General features: G+C 34.1%; 1 protein-coding gene and 1 long non-coding RNA gene across 7 annotated transcripts; one reads left to right on the top strand and one right to left on the bottom strand.

Moving 5' to 3' along the window:
- Positions 1-6,112: 6,112 nt before the first annotated feature.
- Positions 6,113-11,623, bottom strand: LOC148601509 (uncharacterized). Of its 6 annotated transcripts, none has more exons than XM_088554959.1 (4): positions 11,508-11,623; positions 10,709-10,805; positions 10,186-10,253; positions 6,113-8,066 (listed from the first exon to the last, which is right to left on the bottom strand). In XM_088554959.1, exons 3-4 carry the CDS (start codon positions 10,245-10,247, stop codon positions 6,218-6,220), a joined length of 1,911 nt encoding a protein of 636 aa, XP_088411085.1. In that variant the 5' UTR covers positions 10,248-10,253; positions 10,709-10,805; positions 11,508-11,623; the 3' UTR covers positions 6,113-6,217. The 6 variants fall into 6 exon arrangements, with proteins under 6 accessions (XP_088411085.1, XP_088411088.1, XP_088411084.1 ...); XM_088554962.1 differs by having other exon boundaries at positions 11,557-11,574; XM_088554958.1 differs by lacking the exon at positions 10,709-10,805 and adding an exon at positions 11,042-11,187 and having other exon boundaries at positions 11,508-11,567.
- A 777-nt stretch (positions 11,624-12,400) lies between these two features.
- LOC148601508 (uncharacterized) lies at positions 12,401-17,147 on the top strand. The gene is made up of 3 exons (XR_015917023.1): positions 12,401-14,159; positions 14,762-14,943; positions 15,566-17,147. It is a non-coding gene; the product is annotated as an uncharacterized LOC148601508 (long non-coding RNA).
- Positions 17,148-17,672: the final 525 nt, after the last annotated feature.

Raw genomic sequence — 17,672 nt, 5'->3', positions numbered from 1 at the left:
TGAAGTAATCGGTAACGGTGAGAATGTATCTGTTTCCCCTAGAGGTTACGGGAAGTAAACCAAGTATGTCTGTGGCTAACTGATCCCAAGGAGCACCATTTGGTATAGTGTCAAGAGAACCTTTTGCAGCTCTATATAGCAATTTGACAGCAAAACATGTCTGGCAATTGGCAATGCACAGTCTTATATCTTCTCTTATCTCAAACCAATAAAACCGCTACTGGATTTTTCCAGTTGTTTTCTTTTTACCTAGATGCATGGCCAGATACAACGGAGTTATGCACTTGTAGAGTACCAAGCATTCCAACGCGACCATGAATCTTGTTTTTTTTAGATCTGGTCATAAAAACTTCTGATTATTTTGCCAAATGCTAACTGTCTCTGTTGCTCGCTTCTGTAACTTCTGACAGGGATCACACTTCAAACACCCTAGATTATCGGTCTCACAGCAGTCACTTTCTCTGGGATTCTCAGCACAATTAAAAACATTACATGCATCTGTAGCTTTTTTCACATTTTTCAGTCCATATAAAGTCGGTCGTCTTTTTTGTAAAGTCTGTCAAAGGTTTAACAAGTCCAAAATTATGTATTATAGAACGTTTATAGTAAATACCCAAACCCAATATTTGTCTGACTTCTGTAACAGTTGTAGGGATTTGCCATGCTAAAATCTTAGCAATATGTTTAAGGTCAGGTAAATTGCCGTCTTCACAAACAACATATCCTTAGAATGTGACCTCAGACCACAAGACTTTACACTTTTCAGGTTTTAGTTTCAGGCCTGCATCTTTTATTCTGTCGAGTACTTTTTTTTAGGTTGCTTGATGTGTTCTTGGAAATTCTTACCATAGACAATAACACCATCTAAGTACAAAAGGCAAGACTACCATTAGTGTCCACACAACAATAACATCAGCAAACGTTGACAGGTTGGTGGTTCATTAGAAAGGCCCATAAGCAATGTTTGATATAACAAATCATATTTGGTTACGAACGCTGTCTTTAGTATATCATCTGGTTTTAATGGGATCTGAGGGAACCCACTTGTCAAGTCGAATGTAATGAAATAAGAGCAATCATGGACAGCATGGAGGAACTCCTGAATTCTTTGAACTGGAAATGCAGCCTTCTTACTTAAATAGTTAAAGCGCCGGTAATCTACACACTTTGCCATTTCTCTACAAAAAAAGTACCAGTAGACTTGACCATGGCGAAATGGGTTTTATTTCAAATATTAATACTTCTCATTTATACAGTATGGATTATTCCCCTTTAATTAGTCCATAACTCGCAAACACACAGATGATTAAGACTAAACACCTTAAAGACCTCGATTATTTGCGTGCACACATGCTTCAGTTTATTCTTCGGCGGGTATAAAGGCTAAAAACCACTAATTCCACTTTCCATAGGCTTCTATGCTAATTTCACAATATTCAATGGCTTCTCTGGACTTTACCTTAACTTTAACAGAGGACTATATATCAGCATGATTCTACATATGTCAGCTCACAATCCTCAGAATGGCATGTGGGGTTAGCAGACTTGCAGTGCACTACTGGCCACCGGAAGTGAAGGGTCTATAAATAGCATGGGAAATCCCAGTGTTTACACAAGATAGGGGTATATTTAAAAATCATTATGGAGATTAGGCTTCACATCACAAGAAGCAAAATGCACCTATAAAATGTACAGAAATGTTTTTCCTTTCAGAAACTGTTTAAATTTTTTAAATAAGATGAGAACTTTTTTCACAGCACTATGAGGAACAGGGGTAATTTCTGCGTAGGACTATTTTTGCGTACGTTCTAAATGCTCATTGGTTGAATTGGTGGTCTGTAACCTAAAACAGTGCATGTTTTTCATGTGGGTCTTTGTGACGTTCTCGGTACGAGTCCGACATTTACATGTTTATCTTATTGGCTTGAAGCATGACTGAACTGTTAAAACGTCTTTCGGATATAAAAACTCTTCACGATAATGATTCTAGCTACAGACCAGAGACCAAAATGTCGATAACTTAGTCGACGTCTGATAGTAAAAATCTAAAATGAAACGCTGGTCGGAGACAGCAGAATACGGAAAATCGTTAAAAATCGTTTTGACCAACTTTTCGACCTTTTTAAGCCTCTAATTCTACGGAAACTTCAATTTATCAAACTGGTGGTTTAGCCACGTAGGAAAATAAAGTAAGGGAAGACGTTTCGAGCAAGCAACGTACATCTATTTTAACATTGGTCCCAAAGCGGAAGAATTGGGCAGCCCTAGAACTAGAGTCAGAGACGCTGGTGAACACTCTATTTTTCCTTTGCAGTCTGATAATCGTGAGAGAGCTGATGCACTGGGTTAGATGTCAAACAATGACAGTTGTACAAATGATTTCATGAGTACAGTTAGCCCGAAGCAATTTGTTAATTCATTCTAGTAACAAGTCTGATAGGTTTCAACGATTATCACCTAATAACAATGTAGTTAGTAAAGGTGGCAATGATACACTATCCAAGATTTTCAAAGATTAAATTCCCACTGATAATTGTGATTGAAGATTCACAAAGAACAAACTAGATCATGGAGAATTGATAATCCTAGATAGTTTACTTCTTTTATAGAAGAATATAGACAGAATTTTCCTGAGCATAATAAGTTTTATCAGAGTTGCAAGTTCAAGGACTTGACGATAAAGCTATAAGAAATTTACATCCGAAATGGATTAAAATTTGTGTAATGGAAAGCAATTATTTTCTGATCCTTTTAAACAGTTGTTTTTCTGGTCAAGTAACTAGCAGAATGGGTCTTAATACATGTTTTTATTTACAGCATTTTAGGGATACTGTTGAATAACTAAGAGTATGACAATGGCGTCTGTTAGTTAATGACTCATTTTCAATTTCAAATGTCACCTGATCAAATGGGTCGTGCAAGAGCGTTCCATTACATAGTGAGATGGAAATGTGCCGCAGCTGATGCAGGTGTCAATAAAACCCTTTAAGATTTCAGCTCAAAGTCTTATATTTGCTTCTCACAGAAAAGGGTGTTTTTGGTAAGGCTTTAGAAGAGACCTTAGAAAAACGTAAGGAACCAAAATGATCAATTACAAGATTGGCTTCCTGAATTTTCTTCTACTTCAGTAGTTTCTGACAATTCTAACAAACCTAAATAAGAATATGACAGTCGTTAAGTTTAGTCTAATAAAAATCCTAAATATTCAGGAAATCAAGGAAGTGGTTCTAATTTCAGTATTTTACCTCGACATACGAAGTCAAGAAAGAACTTTTTTAAGTTTGTAACGTTTTGAAAAGAGAATATGAAGGACAAGAGACTCTAAGATAGCAAAAGTGGTATTAGCAGTACAGGGTCTTCCCAAACAGAAATCTAGTTGACATGCAATTTTATATCAGAGGCAGGCAGAGATACTTGTAGAGGGAACCATCAGATTTTTCCTAGAAAATAAGCAAAAAATGAATCAAACGATCAATGGGTTTTATCAATTGTAGAATAGGGTTACAAACTAGATTTCATACAGAAACCCAATTGGCAAGGAATAAAACAAACGTCGGTTTCTCAAAAAAAATAATTAATAAATATCTTTCTTCAAGAAGTAAATTCTTGGATAGAAAAAAGACACAATACAGCTGTTGCCAAAAGATCAAATGCTTTCAGTAGTCAGTAGTCAGGTATTTAATTTACAGTACATTTTTTTCTGGTACCGAAGAAAAATGGCAAATTGGACCGGTGTTAAATCTGAGACCCCTCAACAGGTAACTCATGAAGTCACACTTCAAAATGGATACTATACTATTGTCGTAAGAATCTCCAAGGGCAATAACTCTAATATCGATCAACAAACCTTTATGAAAATAACTATAACAGACCTTAGCTGAACACATTGATGTTCATGTTATTTAAAGAATAATCAAGGGAACCAAGGTTATAGCGGTACTCAAAAGAATGTAATTCAGGGACAAAGACCAGATATGGAAAACAGACATATACAACAAAGAACATAAAGTAACTAAAATCATACATACAAAGTAACAAAAGCAAATGAGCAATTCGGACTCCACTAAAAACTGGGAGCATGGACCAGGTGCACCGGTAGGGTAAGCGTCCTCTGCTTTTCTAGGAACACCAGCCGAGTTGCTCATAAAAAAGTTAAGACCGAGGTAGTCGAAAGAGTAAAGGAAAACTATGACGCGTTGAACAAATAAATTTTCATAGCGCAGATGGATACTGATCCAAAGAAATCTTCCATCTGACCCCTCTGAACATTTTAGGAAAAGCTCTTTCGCCAGATCAAAAATCATCACACACAAGTGTTTAAGGACACCCTAAGAAATATTGAAGACAAGATAGGTCCTAATCCATTGAGTAGTTTCAGAGGATAAAGTGTAGAAATGTAAGATTTTGGAAAATGTCTATTTCAGGACCAATAACTAAATTTTACTCCCTGTCAGATTTAAAATAAACCCAACTGTTTTTTTAGCCATTTGCAAAATTCCGCTTTGTTTACCCCTGTGGTCAATTGTAGACAATGACGGCAGTGTGTGTTGTCTAACCAAAATTTCCTACAGACATATAATTACAAATACCTTAAGGGACATTCAAACAAAATTTTGTTACAAGTAGCTTCAGAAGTAATGTAAAAATATTCCCAACATCCGAGCAAAACTGAAAAATCTTCCGGAACTATGCAATTTAAGCAGGCACTCTAAAATTGAAATAAATGTTGCTACGGCTATCTGTTAGTGTAAAATGAAATTGAAACTATGCTGAAGCTCACGGTGATCGTTTAGATAATTTTCTTTTTTATAACCTAATATTGAGATACCAGTATACTGCATTCACAGTGACACTTTATATTAGTTTTATACTGTATGGTCCCCTCCTCATTCACGAATACACTTGTCACGGTCTATATTCCTACTGAGAAAGTAGTAGTTATTATAATGACAAAAAATCAATCTACACGCATGATAATCGAGAAATTTATAAAGACTATGAAAATTTCTAAAACTATATTTAAGGAATTAAACTACTACTCCATTGCAAGTACTGATTAAGCTGTTTCATCAATTTTTTAACAATTTGTCAAATATAATTCATATAAATTCAAGTTACTTTGGGTTTCTTTTTATAGATTGTTTTAATTGTTTGAGTATACAAATGTATTACAAGAACCTTAAATTATGAACTTTATAAGAACTATAAATTTGGCATGAAATGGGTTATATGTAAAAGTTGCAAGAAAACTTAAATGCTTCATAATGATTCCCCACAGAATTATTTCTGAATTTGAGGAATTAGGGCATCTACAGTTAAAACTGTACAGAAATATTGAAGTTTTATTTACTTGGGTATATGAGCGCTAGTTAACCTCAGTGATCTAATGCAAGAGTCTGAGCAATTGGAAATTAACTTGTACTCATTATTGGCAGGTGCTAAAACATTCATAACTAGTTACCATTAAGATTGAAAACTGTCCAAAAAGAGCTTATGCAAATGATAATACTAAGAATTTGGTAGGAATTGGATTTAGCTACCCTTCACATAGTCACTATTGAATGGAAGACTACACGTGTCCGTAGATTATTATTTAGAAACATAGACCTCGTATTTGTCACAACACCGTCTAACGCCCACCTTAGGACTTTGAATAAACGCCCAATCACGAAATATAAATGATAGTAAATGATGATCACAGCAATGTTTCGCAAAAATGTTCTGTTTTATACGCAACGCTAGACTTTTTTGTGAATCAAATCTCGAGGTTTTTTTTTATTCTTACTCAAGTTCACAACAGTACTTGATTATTTAAAAAAATCTAAATGGAAATAATGAAAAGTTTCGTCGAGTGTATCATGATACGACTACAGTGATCAAACCCTGAACAGTTGGGACAAGAGTGGACACACAACTAGTTTTTGACTTAAGCATAGTGGCTTACAATTCGTTATGGAGACAAAAACTGGTTAGGACACAACAGAACACAACATTTGAAATTCAATTAAAAACTTTCGAAATCAGACATCAAATTAAGATGTCGATTTTTTCGGATGTGGCCCCTTTGACACCTTATAACTCATAACAGTTACTGCAATAAAGCAACATAAAATTAAATTGAAACTTATTTACTTTTGATTAAAATAGATCATGCATATCTTAATCATAACTTCAAACAAAACTCTAAATCAAAATAGAAAGAGGGAATGAGGAAGTGTTATTTCTCAAACAGTATGATTTGTCGTCCATTTTTAGCACAGACCACGATGGTTTCACCGTCATCGCTACACGCAACACTTTGAATTCCGTCGATTCCGTCATCGTCGGTCAAAACGATTTTACACTTCTCCGATTTACTGTCAAACATGACTACTTTTGAGTAATCTGTGCCTACATAAACTTTGCCTTGGTTGTCACATGCTATCCCCACAAAATGGGCGAATGCATGCATCGTGTGTATGACTTTCTTGTTGTTTCGAAAGTCATAGGAGTGCAATTCATCGCTATCGAAGTTTATCTTGACAGAATAGAGAACTTCATCCATTGTTACAGAGATTAAAAGTTCGCCCTTTATGAAAGGAAATTTCTGTATTAGGACGCCAGAATGATCAATTTTGACTATGCCTCTGTGTTGCAAACACACAAAAACAAATGTGTTAGCATATGCTACCCCTTTAATGTAATCTTTCAACTTCACAATGTTGCTTATGCTTTTATAGCTTGCATTCAAGAAAAAAATGTTTTTCAAAACGCCAACTGCGACTTCTCCATGGTCTTCAACAATTGCAAGCTCTCCGGGCTCTTCTATCAATTTGATTTCCCCGTCCTTAAAACCATTCGTATGATAAAATAGAATACGATTTTCAGAGATTTCACTCATTACAATTATACCTGGCTTCATAAACCCTATCGAAGTTATGTCTATGTCTTTGTTTTTGCGCTCAACAAAAAATCTTGTTATAAAACGATATTTAATCGTACCCTCAGTGCTGCTATCATATTCGATCCCACTTTGAGTGACCGGTTCTTTAACTATATGTTCTTGCGCTGGCTGGTTGTTGTCACTATGCTCATTTTCGTTTAAATTAGGTTCATACGGAGTTTCCGAAAAACAAGTTGCATCTACTTGCTCAGTGGTATCGTCGCGGGCTTGCTCTGTAACAACACTACTTTCTTCATCTATTGTGGATGAGCCATTCTCATCGTCGTTTTCAGGTATATCTTTACCAAAGGTATTAATAAGCTCAAACCCATCTGTGAAATGAATGGTCTTTTGATCAGGACTTACTTTGACCATAGGTATTACTTTTAATGATTTTTCATTGCTCATACGTTGAGATGTATTCTGTCCTTCTAAAACAAGTTCTTCGTGGAAGTCTTTACCTATGAGAAAACTCTGTAACTTAGAAATATCTAATTGCATTATTTTATCTATCATTTCTTTTCTATATTTGAAGCGTTGTTGATTTTCAACAGCTTTTGCCCTTTCGTCGCTCAAAGACTGAAGCTTACTTGCAAAAACAAATTCAAACTTTTCGTTCACATCTTTTTCAAATCTGTCGAGAAATTTGTTAACTTCTTCTCTGACTTTGGTAAGTTCTTTTGCAAAACATTCGCGTTGAGAATGTAACTTTGAAGTTGCCTCTTCATTCATAGCGATTGTCTTTTTGACTTCTATCAAACTTTTGGTGGTCATATCGGCTGCTGTAAGCAATGGTTGTCCCTGGTCTTCCCGAAGATGTATATCATTTTCATGCTGAATATTACATTCATATTGGTGGTTCTTGTCCTTACAAGTACAACAACACGGGGTGTTATGAGTAAAGCAAAAATAATTTGATATTTCAGCTGGATGAGTTTGGCATATAGTGTCAAAGTTGGTCAGAAAAATGCCAACTTTTGTATATTCTTCGATTTCTAATATGACATGGTTACGCGTTGTTCGTAAGGTCTTGTGCATTGTACGACATCCATCACATATAAAGTCTGGACACGTCATACACCAGTAAAAAGCTGCAGTAATTTTGCCCAGTTCTTCACATGGTTGACAGTTTTTTTTTCTAGATCTACAAAAAACAAGAAAAACTTCATTCTTTTATGATACTGCCATTTGTTTTAATAAAGGCTAAGTAATAATATTCAATATATACTAGTTCTATCACGAATGTAAAAAGTACCGTCTTTAACTTTACGAACCGTTTTACATGTATTTTGTTATGCAAATTTTTACTGACTACTAAGTTCGTAGTCGTTTAATCGCTGTAAAGCAAAGACTTCAGAAAGTTTTAAGAAGTCAAGGTGACGAGAAATCATTTAAATTCACTTGCTACGTAATTACAAATATATTTGACTGTATACGGTAGAGTGACGCATCTCGGTGTATATGATTTGTGATGATATAACCAAAAATTAAACGGGTATTCTGTTTCTTTTTAATAAATAAAGGTCTATATATTTTTGGACTGTTCTAATATCAATTATTCAAATATATATATTGGAAGGATATCTATGACAAAAATCTATGCTTTCCTGCTAGCAATAACCAGATGACACGTTTCGTCTATGAACAGTACAAGTATTTAGTAGAAATGTACGATTTTAAACCAGCAGCCCTTTTCACAAAAAATCGTAAGAGTAAAATTAGTCGTAAGTTGTGACGTCACAATACTTAACTCTATTATGACATCATAACTTACGAGTAATTTTACACTTGCGAATTTTTTGTGAAAAGGGCTGCAGATTAAGTTTTTGTTCAGGTAGGTAGTAACTATATGTGTAACCAATTGATGGTTTTTGCTATCTTGCTCCCAGTTTGTTTTGTGAAATGTCAAATCGCTGCTAAAGACATACAATGTACATGTATGTGTCTACAAGTTCTATTGTGAATGCTATTTCAGACGGGTAAAAGTTTGGAGTAAATCAATTTAACTATTCAACAATATAATTAAAGGACTACAACCGTGAATGACAGATTACAACAGGAAGCTCTTGTATCTAAAAAATATTTGTTTTCTGGAAGAGCAGAGGTCCGCATTCTCCAACGGGACTAAAAGACAGAGATAATATACACTAAAAATGATATCAGAAATTGGAGGCTATCATCAATTACAAGTTAAGACATCACATAAGTTATACTTTTTTACTTCGGAAATGTATGAATAGCCGCTTTAAGTGTAATCCAAGGTCATTTTGCGATTTTGGAAGGTCGTTAATCATATTGCATACGGTCCATTAATATCTGCCATTCAGATCATGAAAACGGCCGTATAATAAAAAAATAACGACTTGGATCTACATATTCCACTCTTAATAGTTTATGTGTCATCTGTTGAGTTTTCGCTGGGAACATACACACGCTTGGGCAGCAGTAATATCACTATCAAGGTACAGATAGGTAACAGCTAAGAGATTTAAGTCATAAATTTTGTCATTAACTTTGATGGAAAGTTTACATCATTTGGCAGTGTCAATATTTAATAGGTCGTGATAAACAGCAGATTTAATTGGTCTGCAATATATTTAATGTTTAGCCCCTTTGTAGATGGTAACCAAATAAAGGATTATTAAGTGATACAAATTATCTATGTATCCAATTTCCTGTGCAAAGAGTATACTCGATATTTCGAAAACTTTACATCATTCAATCCTAGCATAAATCAGAAGTCAGTAATAGGTCTGCAGAGGAGATTGCTATAAAACGATCGCAGATGTTGAAAACAAGATATGGCTTTAAATAAATAATATAACAATTTATGTCGCCATATCATTTCCGATACACGTCCTGAAAAACAGATTCCTCTGTAAAACCTCCTCATTTAAAAAAAGAAACTTTTTGAAACTCATTCTTCCTAGACCTCTAAGCCTTTTTCCATGTCAACACTATAAAATGGACATAGCAATTGTCCCATTTAATCACTGCATCTAGTGACTAAATGGAACAATTGATAGTTCTATATTCAATAACATTGAAGTATATTGCGAACCGATTTTTTGCAGATACTTATTTTTGTGGTTCAGGAAATCAAATCGATTCCATTACAATTTATTTTCTCTATATTGAATACTTTTTCATTAGAGAATAAGACACAATTGGTGCTTTGTTCGCCAATTGTCTACTCTCGAAATTATCGCAAATTAGATGAGATGGTTTAAGTATCTTTTCTTCCGTCTTGGCTGATGACTTACTCGAAACTCGAACCTGGTATGGTTTTGGTCGTGTTTTCGTCCTTTTGATCTTCTGATTCCATATTAATCTATGATTACATGACAAGAAAAATGCATCAACAATAAGCTATAAAATCAAAATTTATTAAGTTATTGACAAAAAATCTTGATATGTTCGTTTTTATTTGTAAGACGTTTCTTCGATTTGTATCGGTTTCAGCCTCAAAAGTCAACTTTGCTTAATCAACTTTATAACAATTAATGTGTCAAAGTGTTATGACATAATATGCAGTATAATGTGCGTTTTCAAACAAAACTAGAGCTTGCCGTAACTATTCAGACTTTTTGTACCGCGCTAGATTTCTAACAGGTATGACTGTTTATGTTTCATTCCACTTTCGTTTTATAAGTATGCCTTTACATTCATCAAGAGTCGATTGTGTCGATTAAATGCATTGAACGGACCACTAAACAATTTTTTATCTTTCTTTAAACAAGTTTATATAATAAATATTTTACCGACAGTTAATTGAAGGCAGCTTACCGAGATGGAAGATGATAGCACTTCAAAATGTCACTTGAGTACAAAGTCGTCTAAAATCTACCATGCCAACGTTATATTGATAAACTACACAGTTAACCTGAGACCAAAAATAGAATACACAATTATTGACATTACTGCAGTGGGCCATATGTCACACATAAACATTGTATAGAGTAATCAAGGGAACCAAGGTTCTAGTGGAAATCAAGGGAATGTAATCCAAGTACAAAGACCAAACATGGAAAACAGACATACACAACAAAGAACATTAAGTAACTTAAATAATACATACAGAGTTACAAAAGCAAATGAGCAACTCGGACTCTTTTATACCTGAAGCCTCAGCTTCTGAAGTTTCATCGGGTCCTGTAGCAAAATAATCTGTCGCTGTCTCATACTCAGCATCACTGCCTGCACCAGATACTGTCTGAGTCCATTTCTTCACCATTCTGCTTGGTTCGTACCACTAGATCCAACTACTAAAATCCCGCAGTGAAAAACAAGATTATTTACTGGAAACAATGTAGACCGTCCATTTAAAGTGAACTGTCTAGCAATCTACTAGCCTCTTTTGTAGACTGGAAAGGAGGGTCTAGAATTTCACGAGACAGCTATGAACTTATGTAGTGTAGTGTGCTTTTAATGACTTTAATGAATTTGCTACTGTCTGAGGGTATCAGTGTTCAACCACAAGCTATTGATATGACAAGCTGGACTTAGTGCAGGCGGTGTTGCCATATATGTCACAGCGGTACGAGTTCGAGTCCCGCGGTGGGAATAGACCTTTCTATAAGCTTACGTTATCTTCCCTGTACCAATTGGTACGCCATGCTTAACACCCTACTCACGCCCTTCCGGATAATTGTGCCGAACTTGGTCCGCCCATTAATAGCTCCTTTTCATCGAATCCTCTCGGCCAATATTCCGAATAGGATAGCGGGAGTTTATAAATAGAAAAATAATAAAGTGTTTGTCATTAACATCATTAAATATTTAGTTGAGTGCAAAGCATTGATCTGACAATTTTGAAATGGATGAGTGGTACGGTGAAGAATAAAGAGAAGACACACGCAACAGAGTGTACCCTTAATTTACGCTATCGTATACGATATTATACGAAGTTAGCTACGAAACGTAGCTCTAACTATTTTTTTTGTATTTTCTTAACGTTAGGTCGCAAAATCAAAAAAAAAAAATCAAGAGCTACGATTTCGCAGCTAATACGAAGTGTACTTAGATACTATGAGGTGCCCTTCAAAAATCACTGGCTTCTTAAGTTATATTCCTTGGACCTGTGTTCAAAATATAAACGTTTTGACCATCGGGCCAAAAAAATACCCAGTAGCATAGCCAGAAGGGAGGGGGTGTCACTGTGCACGTGACCCTCCCCCCCCGAAGGTTAACAAGTATAGTGTCACCTTAGTTAAAAATAACCCTTTCAATAAGTTTGATGACTTTGTTTATAGATAATACACTGAATTCGTCTCAGATGAATTAGCCATCCGTGTTTATACCATCAACTTGCAATTATGACGATTTGTTAATTAGACCATAGACACGTCCTTAATTAGACCAATTTTTAACCTTATAATCTATTTGAACACTTTCAATCAATTTTTTAAATTCATTTTATTTTTGGGGAAAATACATAACTTTATCCAATAGCTGCAGAATAAATTTTGTAAACTGTAATAATATTCATATTTTATTGAGATTTTTAATTTCTATGCTAAATCTGTGTCTTTGGACCTTTTCATAATTTTCGGGAAAAAATAGCTTTTTCATATTTTTACTTGCACCAGGCACGAAAAAACATGGTGCTTCCTTTCTAATGAGCAATCAAGATTAAAATCGTTTACTTAGATTCCTTCCTTCACAAAAAAATCTGATTATATACATGTAGTAGTGTACACTGTGACAAGCGTGGAGGTTTATGTGCATTTCACGTGTTGTATATAGGTTAGTGAACAGCTATCAGTCATCATTGTTATACTGTTTTCTGCTTTTTCAGTATCAATTTAAAATAAGGATTGGATAATAAGTAAAATATGTGTTAGTCTTCCAAAGAAAACAAGTTTCGTCTGCATAACAGGAGTAGTTGAGGATTAAAGAATATATCCCTCCCCTTTTCTTCGGAAAACAAATTTTATGGCAAATCTGCAATAGAACAGCTTATCTGAAAACAACAAATGAAGCAAAACAGTTTGCTATATGTTTAGTTCGCTTATGGCACATAATGAAGAGAGACACATGTGCATTTGACAAATACCAAATTCCCTCTCCAGTAGAAAAAACTTGTGCTTGTCTTCCTTTTATACTGTATGAAAGCCTACTCACACAAGAACGCAAAAGAGGAAATAACAAAAAACTTGCATCATTATGGTAGGTGTTGTCGTCATCATCACCATCGCCATTATCATCATCATGATCACGGTGACTCCTCCTTGAAAATTTTCTGGATCCGCCCCTGATACCTGTGTCTCCACTAACATGATGAAAAAAATTAGGGTGGTAGGCATGTATAGTCACAATAATTTTTTTTGTTAACATTTGACTGGTTTCTACTAGATTCAGCCTGACTTTAATAGTGTTTGATTAAAAATGACAGAAAAATCTTTAGGACAGGCACTAAAAATTAGGGTCTGGTCAGTTGGGTTAGGGGAAACACAGGTATTTGTTTAGCCTCATAATGGACAGTACAGAAATTTCATACATACCATTGTTTTTTTTTCTTTCCTTTTTTTGTTTACTACACCTGTCCTTAAAATTATCAAATTAGTGACATTTCATCGTATCTTTAGAATTATTTTAAATAAAAAGTCAGCATTGTGCAATTGTAATTTTTTTTCAAACTGAAGATAATTATATTAAGAGAAACTAATTTACGTTAGGTCAAATTTCACAATTTTGTGTCTGCTTTATGCATTTTTATGTGTTTGGTGGTATAAAGACCAATTCTAATATGACAGACAAATGACAGGATAATTTTTACCATGTCCCACCTGTAATAATGATAATAATTGTCTTTATTTAATGAGGGTAAACTCAGTTAATCAGAAAAACTAGTCTCCCTTGAGGCCCTCAACACACAATTATACACTCACACAATACTACTTAAGAATATGCAGATTATACAAATGATATACAATATATAATAATTGTAGATTAAACATGTACATATTAAAAGACATAAACATTTGTACCGTCATGTGACCGTCATACAAATCCTGGATTATTAAGCAAATATTTAAAAATTCATCATTACAAAAGGCTTTTGACTGCAATGTTTTTTTCTTCTATTTTCCCTTTGTTTTCCACAGGAATAAGAATGGAGGTTTTGTGACATCCTCAAAGGCTGTGCTAGATACAGTAGCTGACTTTGAATACACTACTAATTCAAAGTTTAGTGTATTCAAACAGGAAAACCTGTATGGAAAAGAAGACCATTTAGGTATGTTTTTTCATGGAATATCAAACTGAACATGACATGATGCTTTGTTATGATCTCATTACACAATTCCATAGGCTCTAAAGACAGTTAGGGCAAGGTTGATTAAACCTGTTTTGCTAGCATGCGCTAAAATTATGGTCAATAAGTAGGCAAAACTTTCCAAAAGTTTTTGATTGGTTTGTATAGGAGACGCATTCAGATATCAATACAATGTCCAAAAAGGACTAAAAAATGTCAAAGTAGGCACTAACAGTCGGATCACTTGAAACACAATTAATTCTAAATATTCTGCAACAGGAAAATTATACTTTTATAACCTGCCGCAGAAAGTAAGTAGGGAGGGCATATCTGATCACAGCTAGAAGTGATTGTTTGATAAGTTTTGATGTGGGACTTTATGTTTTTTGGAAATATTCTCGCCACATATTGCTCTTTCTCCTTTCTGGAATTCTCATTTAGTCAATACACACAATAAGAACACCTATGCAAAATTATCAGGTCAGGATATAGTACAATATGAAGTTACAGGTGAAAATGAAGTTGTCATAGCAGAAACAATGTCATATCTTGCCCTCACATTTATATTCATTTTTATCTTTTAGATTTACAAAAGATATCTCATTTCGAGGTGCGATGGGTTGACTGCCAGAACAATGCCAAACCAGCAATACCATTTGATCACATTCCCTTTATTATACTTGGAAAAAAGAAACGGGATTGCCACCAGGGAAAACAACGAAATCAATGAGCCATTGACAAGTACAAGCAGAAGAAGTCGACAACAGTAGTTAGAAATACTTTCTAAAATACATTATATGTATTATTGTAATGCATATGTGTATTCATTCTTACCAGTAAGGTAGAAATATTGAGTTAGAATATTCAATTAATAAGTGAGAAAACAATTGATTCAATGTGTTATACAAAGAAATGATTGAAAAAAATGTGTCATACATATATCATCGTTAGACATGTAAAATTGTATATTTACTATTGTCATTATTTACATAGTAATTCAGAAATAACCGTGATTGAATAGAAACATTTTGACCTTCATATTGTTTAATTCAAAATGGTGACTACAGTCATTATGAACATCTTATTTTTTTCTATTTTCATACATGTATATAGCTAAAGATAATGCAATCAAATTAATATCTTACATAATCTTCTACAATTTTCCTAGGGAAAAAAATAAAAGTTTGGTGACATGTGATAGCTCTTCATGTTAAAAGATGTGCAATGTACATGCATTAATACACCATAAACTACAAAAAATTTCACATCTACAGCTTTTGTTGTTTCAAAGCAGTGACCATATTTGTTACAAAATCCAAAAAATTCGCTTCACTGTGTATAGACAGCCTCTTATTTTTAATTAGATTAATTTCAATTATATTTTGAAGAATGATCATGACTTTCGAAAACACAGTAAGGAGGTGCAAAGCTCCAAGAAATTGTCCTATCCTGTACAGATAAGAGTGTGGCATATTGTGAAGTTCCCAACTTTTCAGGTAAAAGTATGTATGTAAGCAAATATTATCTAAAACCAAAGGCACGCCATTCATTACCATAAAGACATCCTAGTTTTATTTCTTTGGTCCAAAGAGGTATTATGCATGTAAGACCTCTTCTTTACTCAAATACTTTATTCACATCATAGTAACACCCTAGTCCTACTTGTATGATACAAAGGATTACATATCTACACTATAACAATAAAATAATCATGAATTATACCTTCATTATACATATAAGACCTCCCATTTACTCTAGCACCCTAGTCACACCATAGTAACACCCTAGTCCTACTTATATGATACAAAGGAGTACATATCTACACTACAACAATAAAATAATCAGTAATTATGGCTTAATTATACATGTAAGACCTCCTCTTTACTCTAGCACCCTAGTCACACCATAGTAACACCCTAGTCCTACTTGTATGATACAAAGGATTACATATCTACACTACAACAATAAAATAATCATGAATTATAGCTTCATTATACATGTAAGACCTCCCATTTACTCTAGCACCCTAGTCACACCATAGTAACACCCTAGTCCTACTTGTATGATACAAAGGAGTACATATCTACACTACAACAATAAAATAATCATGAATTATAGCTTCAATAAATATGTAAGACCTCCTCTTTACTCTAGCACCCTACTCACACCAGAGTAACACCCTAGTCCTACTTGTATGATACAAAGAATTACATATCTACACTACAACAATAAAATAATCATGAATAATAGCTTCATTATACATATAAGACCTCCCATTCACTCTAGCACCCTAGTCACACCATAGTAACACCCTAGTCCTACTTGTATGATACAAAGGATTACATATCTACACTACGACAATACAATAATCATGAATTATAGCTTCATTATACATATAAGACCTCCCATTTACTCTAGCACCCTAGTCACACCATAGTAACACCCTAGTCCTACTTGTATGATACAAAGGAGTACATATCTACACTACAACAATAAAATAATCATGAATTATAGCTTCATTATACATGTAAGACCTCCTCTTTACTCTAGCACCCTAGTCACACCATAGTAACACCCTAATCCTATTCTTATGATACAAAAAAAAAACAAAAAAAACAATCCTATCCAAGCTTTTCCTATCACAAACTACTTGCCAAAGTTTCAAGGAAATATGACATGAATTGAAAGCAATATCCAGGCAACAACATGCTATGACACACTGATGGATGGATGGGTAAAAACCTATATACCCTCAGCAACTTCGTATAATAATAACTATTTACAATGTTTTATAAAATAAAATGTAGGACTGTTCTGATCCTATCTTGACATCATCCTCCTCAACACTGCTTATCTGTAATTAAAAAAGTGTAGATATATACTCTATAACAATATAAATTTTATGATAATTTTAAGCAAAGAATACATTTTTCTGTGCCTTTAAAAGACTGGAATTATTGCAGTATTTGTTAATCCTTGATGCTGAAGTTTATGTATTATTATGGATAGAAGGATTTCTATGATTATTGAAGTATTCATTTCTCTTCTATGTGGATATATGTATTAATTAATGAAATAAATGAGATAGTAAAGATTTTCTTGACTTCCATATCTTTTTATATTAACTATAGATTATCTAATACGTTGTGTGTCAAAAGTGCTAAGTAAATCCACCATTTTGAGCATGTGTCAAACATGAATTAAAAGTCCAAATTGGTCCCCAATAAATTCCCTAACAAGAGTAATGTACTCAAGGTGTATGCAAGAGGGAAAATGTACGAAAACAAACAAAGCCGAAAAAAAGCTCCACCATAACAAATCAGAAGAAAAACTGGAAGACAACTGTCATATTCCTGACTTGGCACAGGCATTTTTCATAGAAAATGGTGGATAAACCTGATTTTATGATGCATCAACCCTTTCACTTCTATGTCAGTTGTCTATGGTCTATACCTTCACAAGAAGAGGGAGCAAAATCAATAAAAAATAACAGGT

The sequence above is a fragment of the Perna viridis genome, chromosome 12 (genome assembly GCF_037379345.1).
Source record: "Perna viridis isolate PV_CMFRI_1.1 ecotype Kerala chromosome 12, ASM3737934v1, whole genome shotgun sequence".
NCBI classification, from domain to species: domain Eukaryota; kingdom Metazoa; phylum Mollusca; class Bivalvia; order Mytilida; family Mytilidae; genus Perna; species Perna viridis.
This window is presented reverse-complemented; position numbering and strand designations above follow the sequence as displayed.

What these genes read in the sequence shown, in the direction of transcription:
- LOC148601509 (XM_088554958.1), bottom strand. Translation starts at nt 11,113, where the DNA reads ATGCTGAGTATGAGACAGCGACAGATTATTTTGCTACAGGACCCGATG. An exon ending in TTCAGAAGCTGAGGCTTCAG is followed by an intron (nt 10,254 to 11,041) that starts GTATAAAAGAGT and finishes ATGTAATCATAG; the next exon opens with ATTAATATGGAATCAGAAGA. An exon ending in ATACCAGGTTCGAGTTTCGA is followed by an intron (nt 8,067 to 10,185) that starts GTAAGTCATCAG and finishes TGTTTTTTGTAG; the next exon opens with ATCTAGAAAAAAAAACTGTC.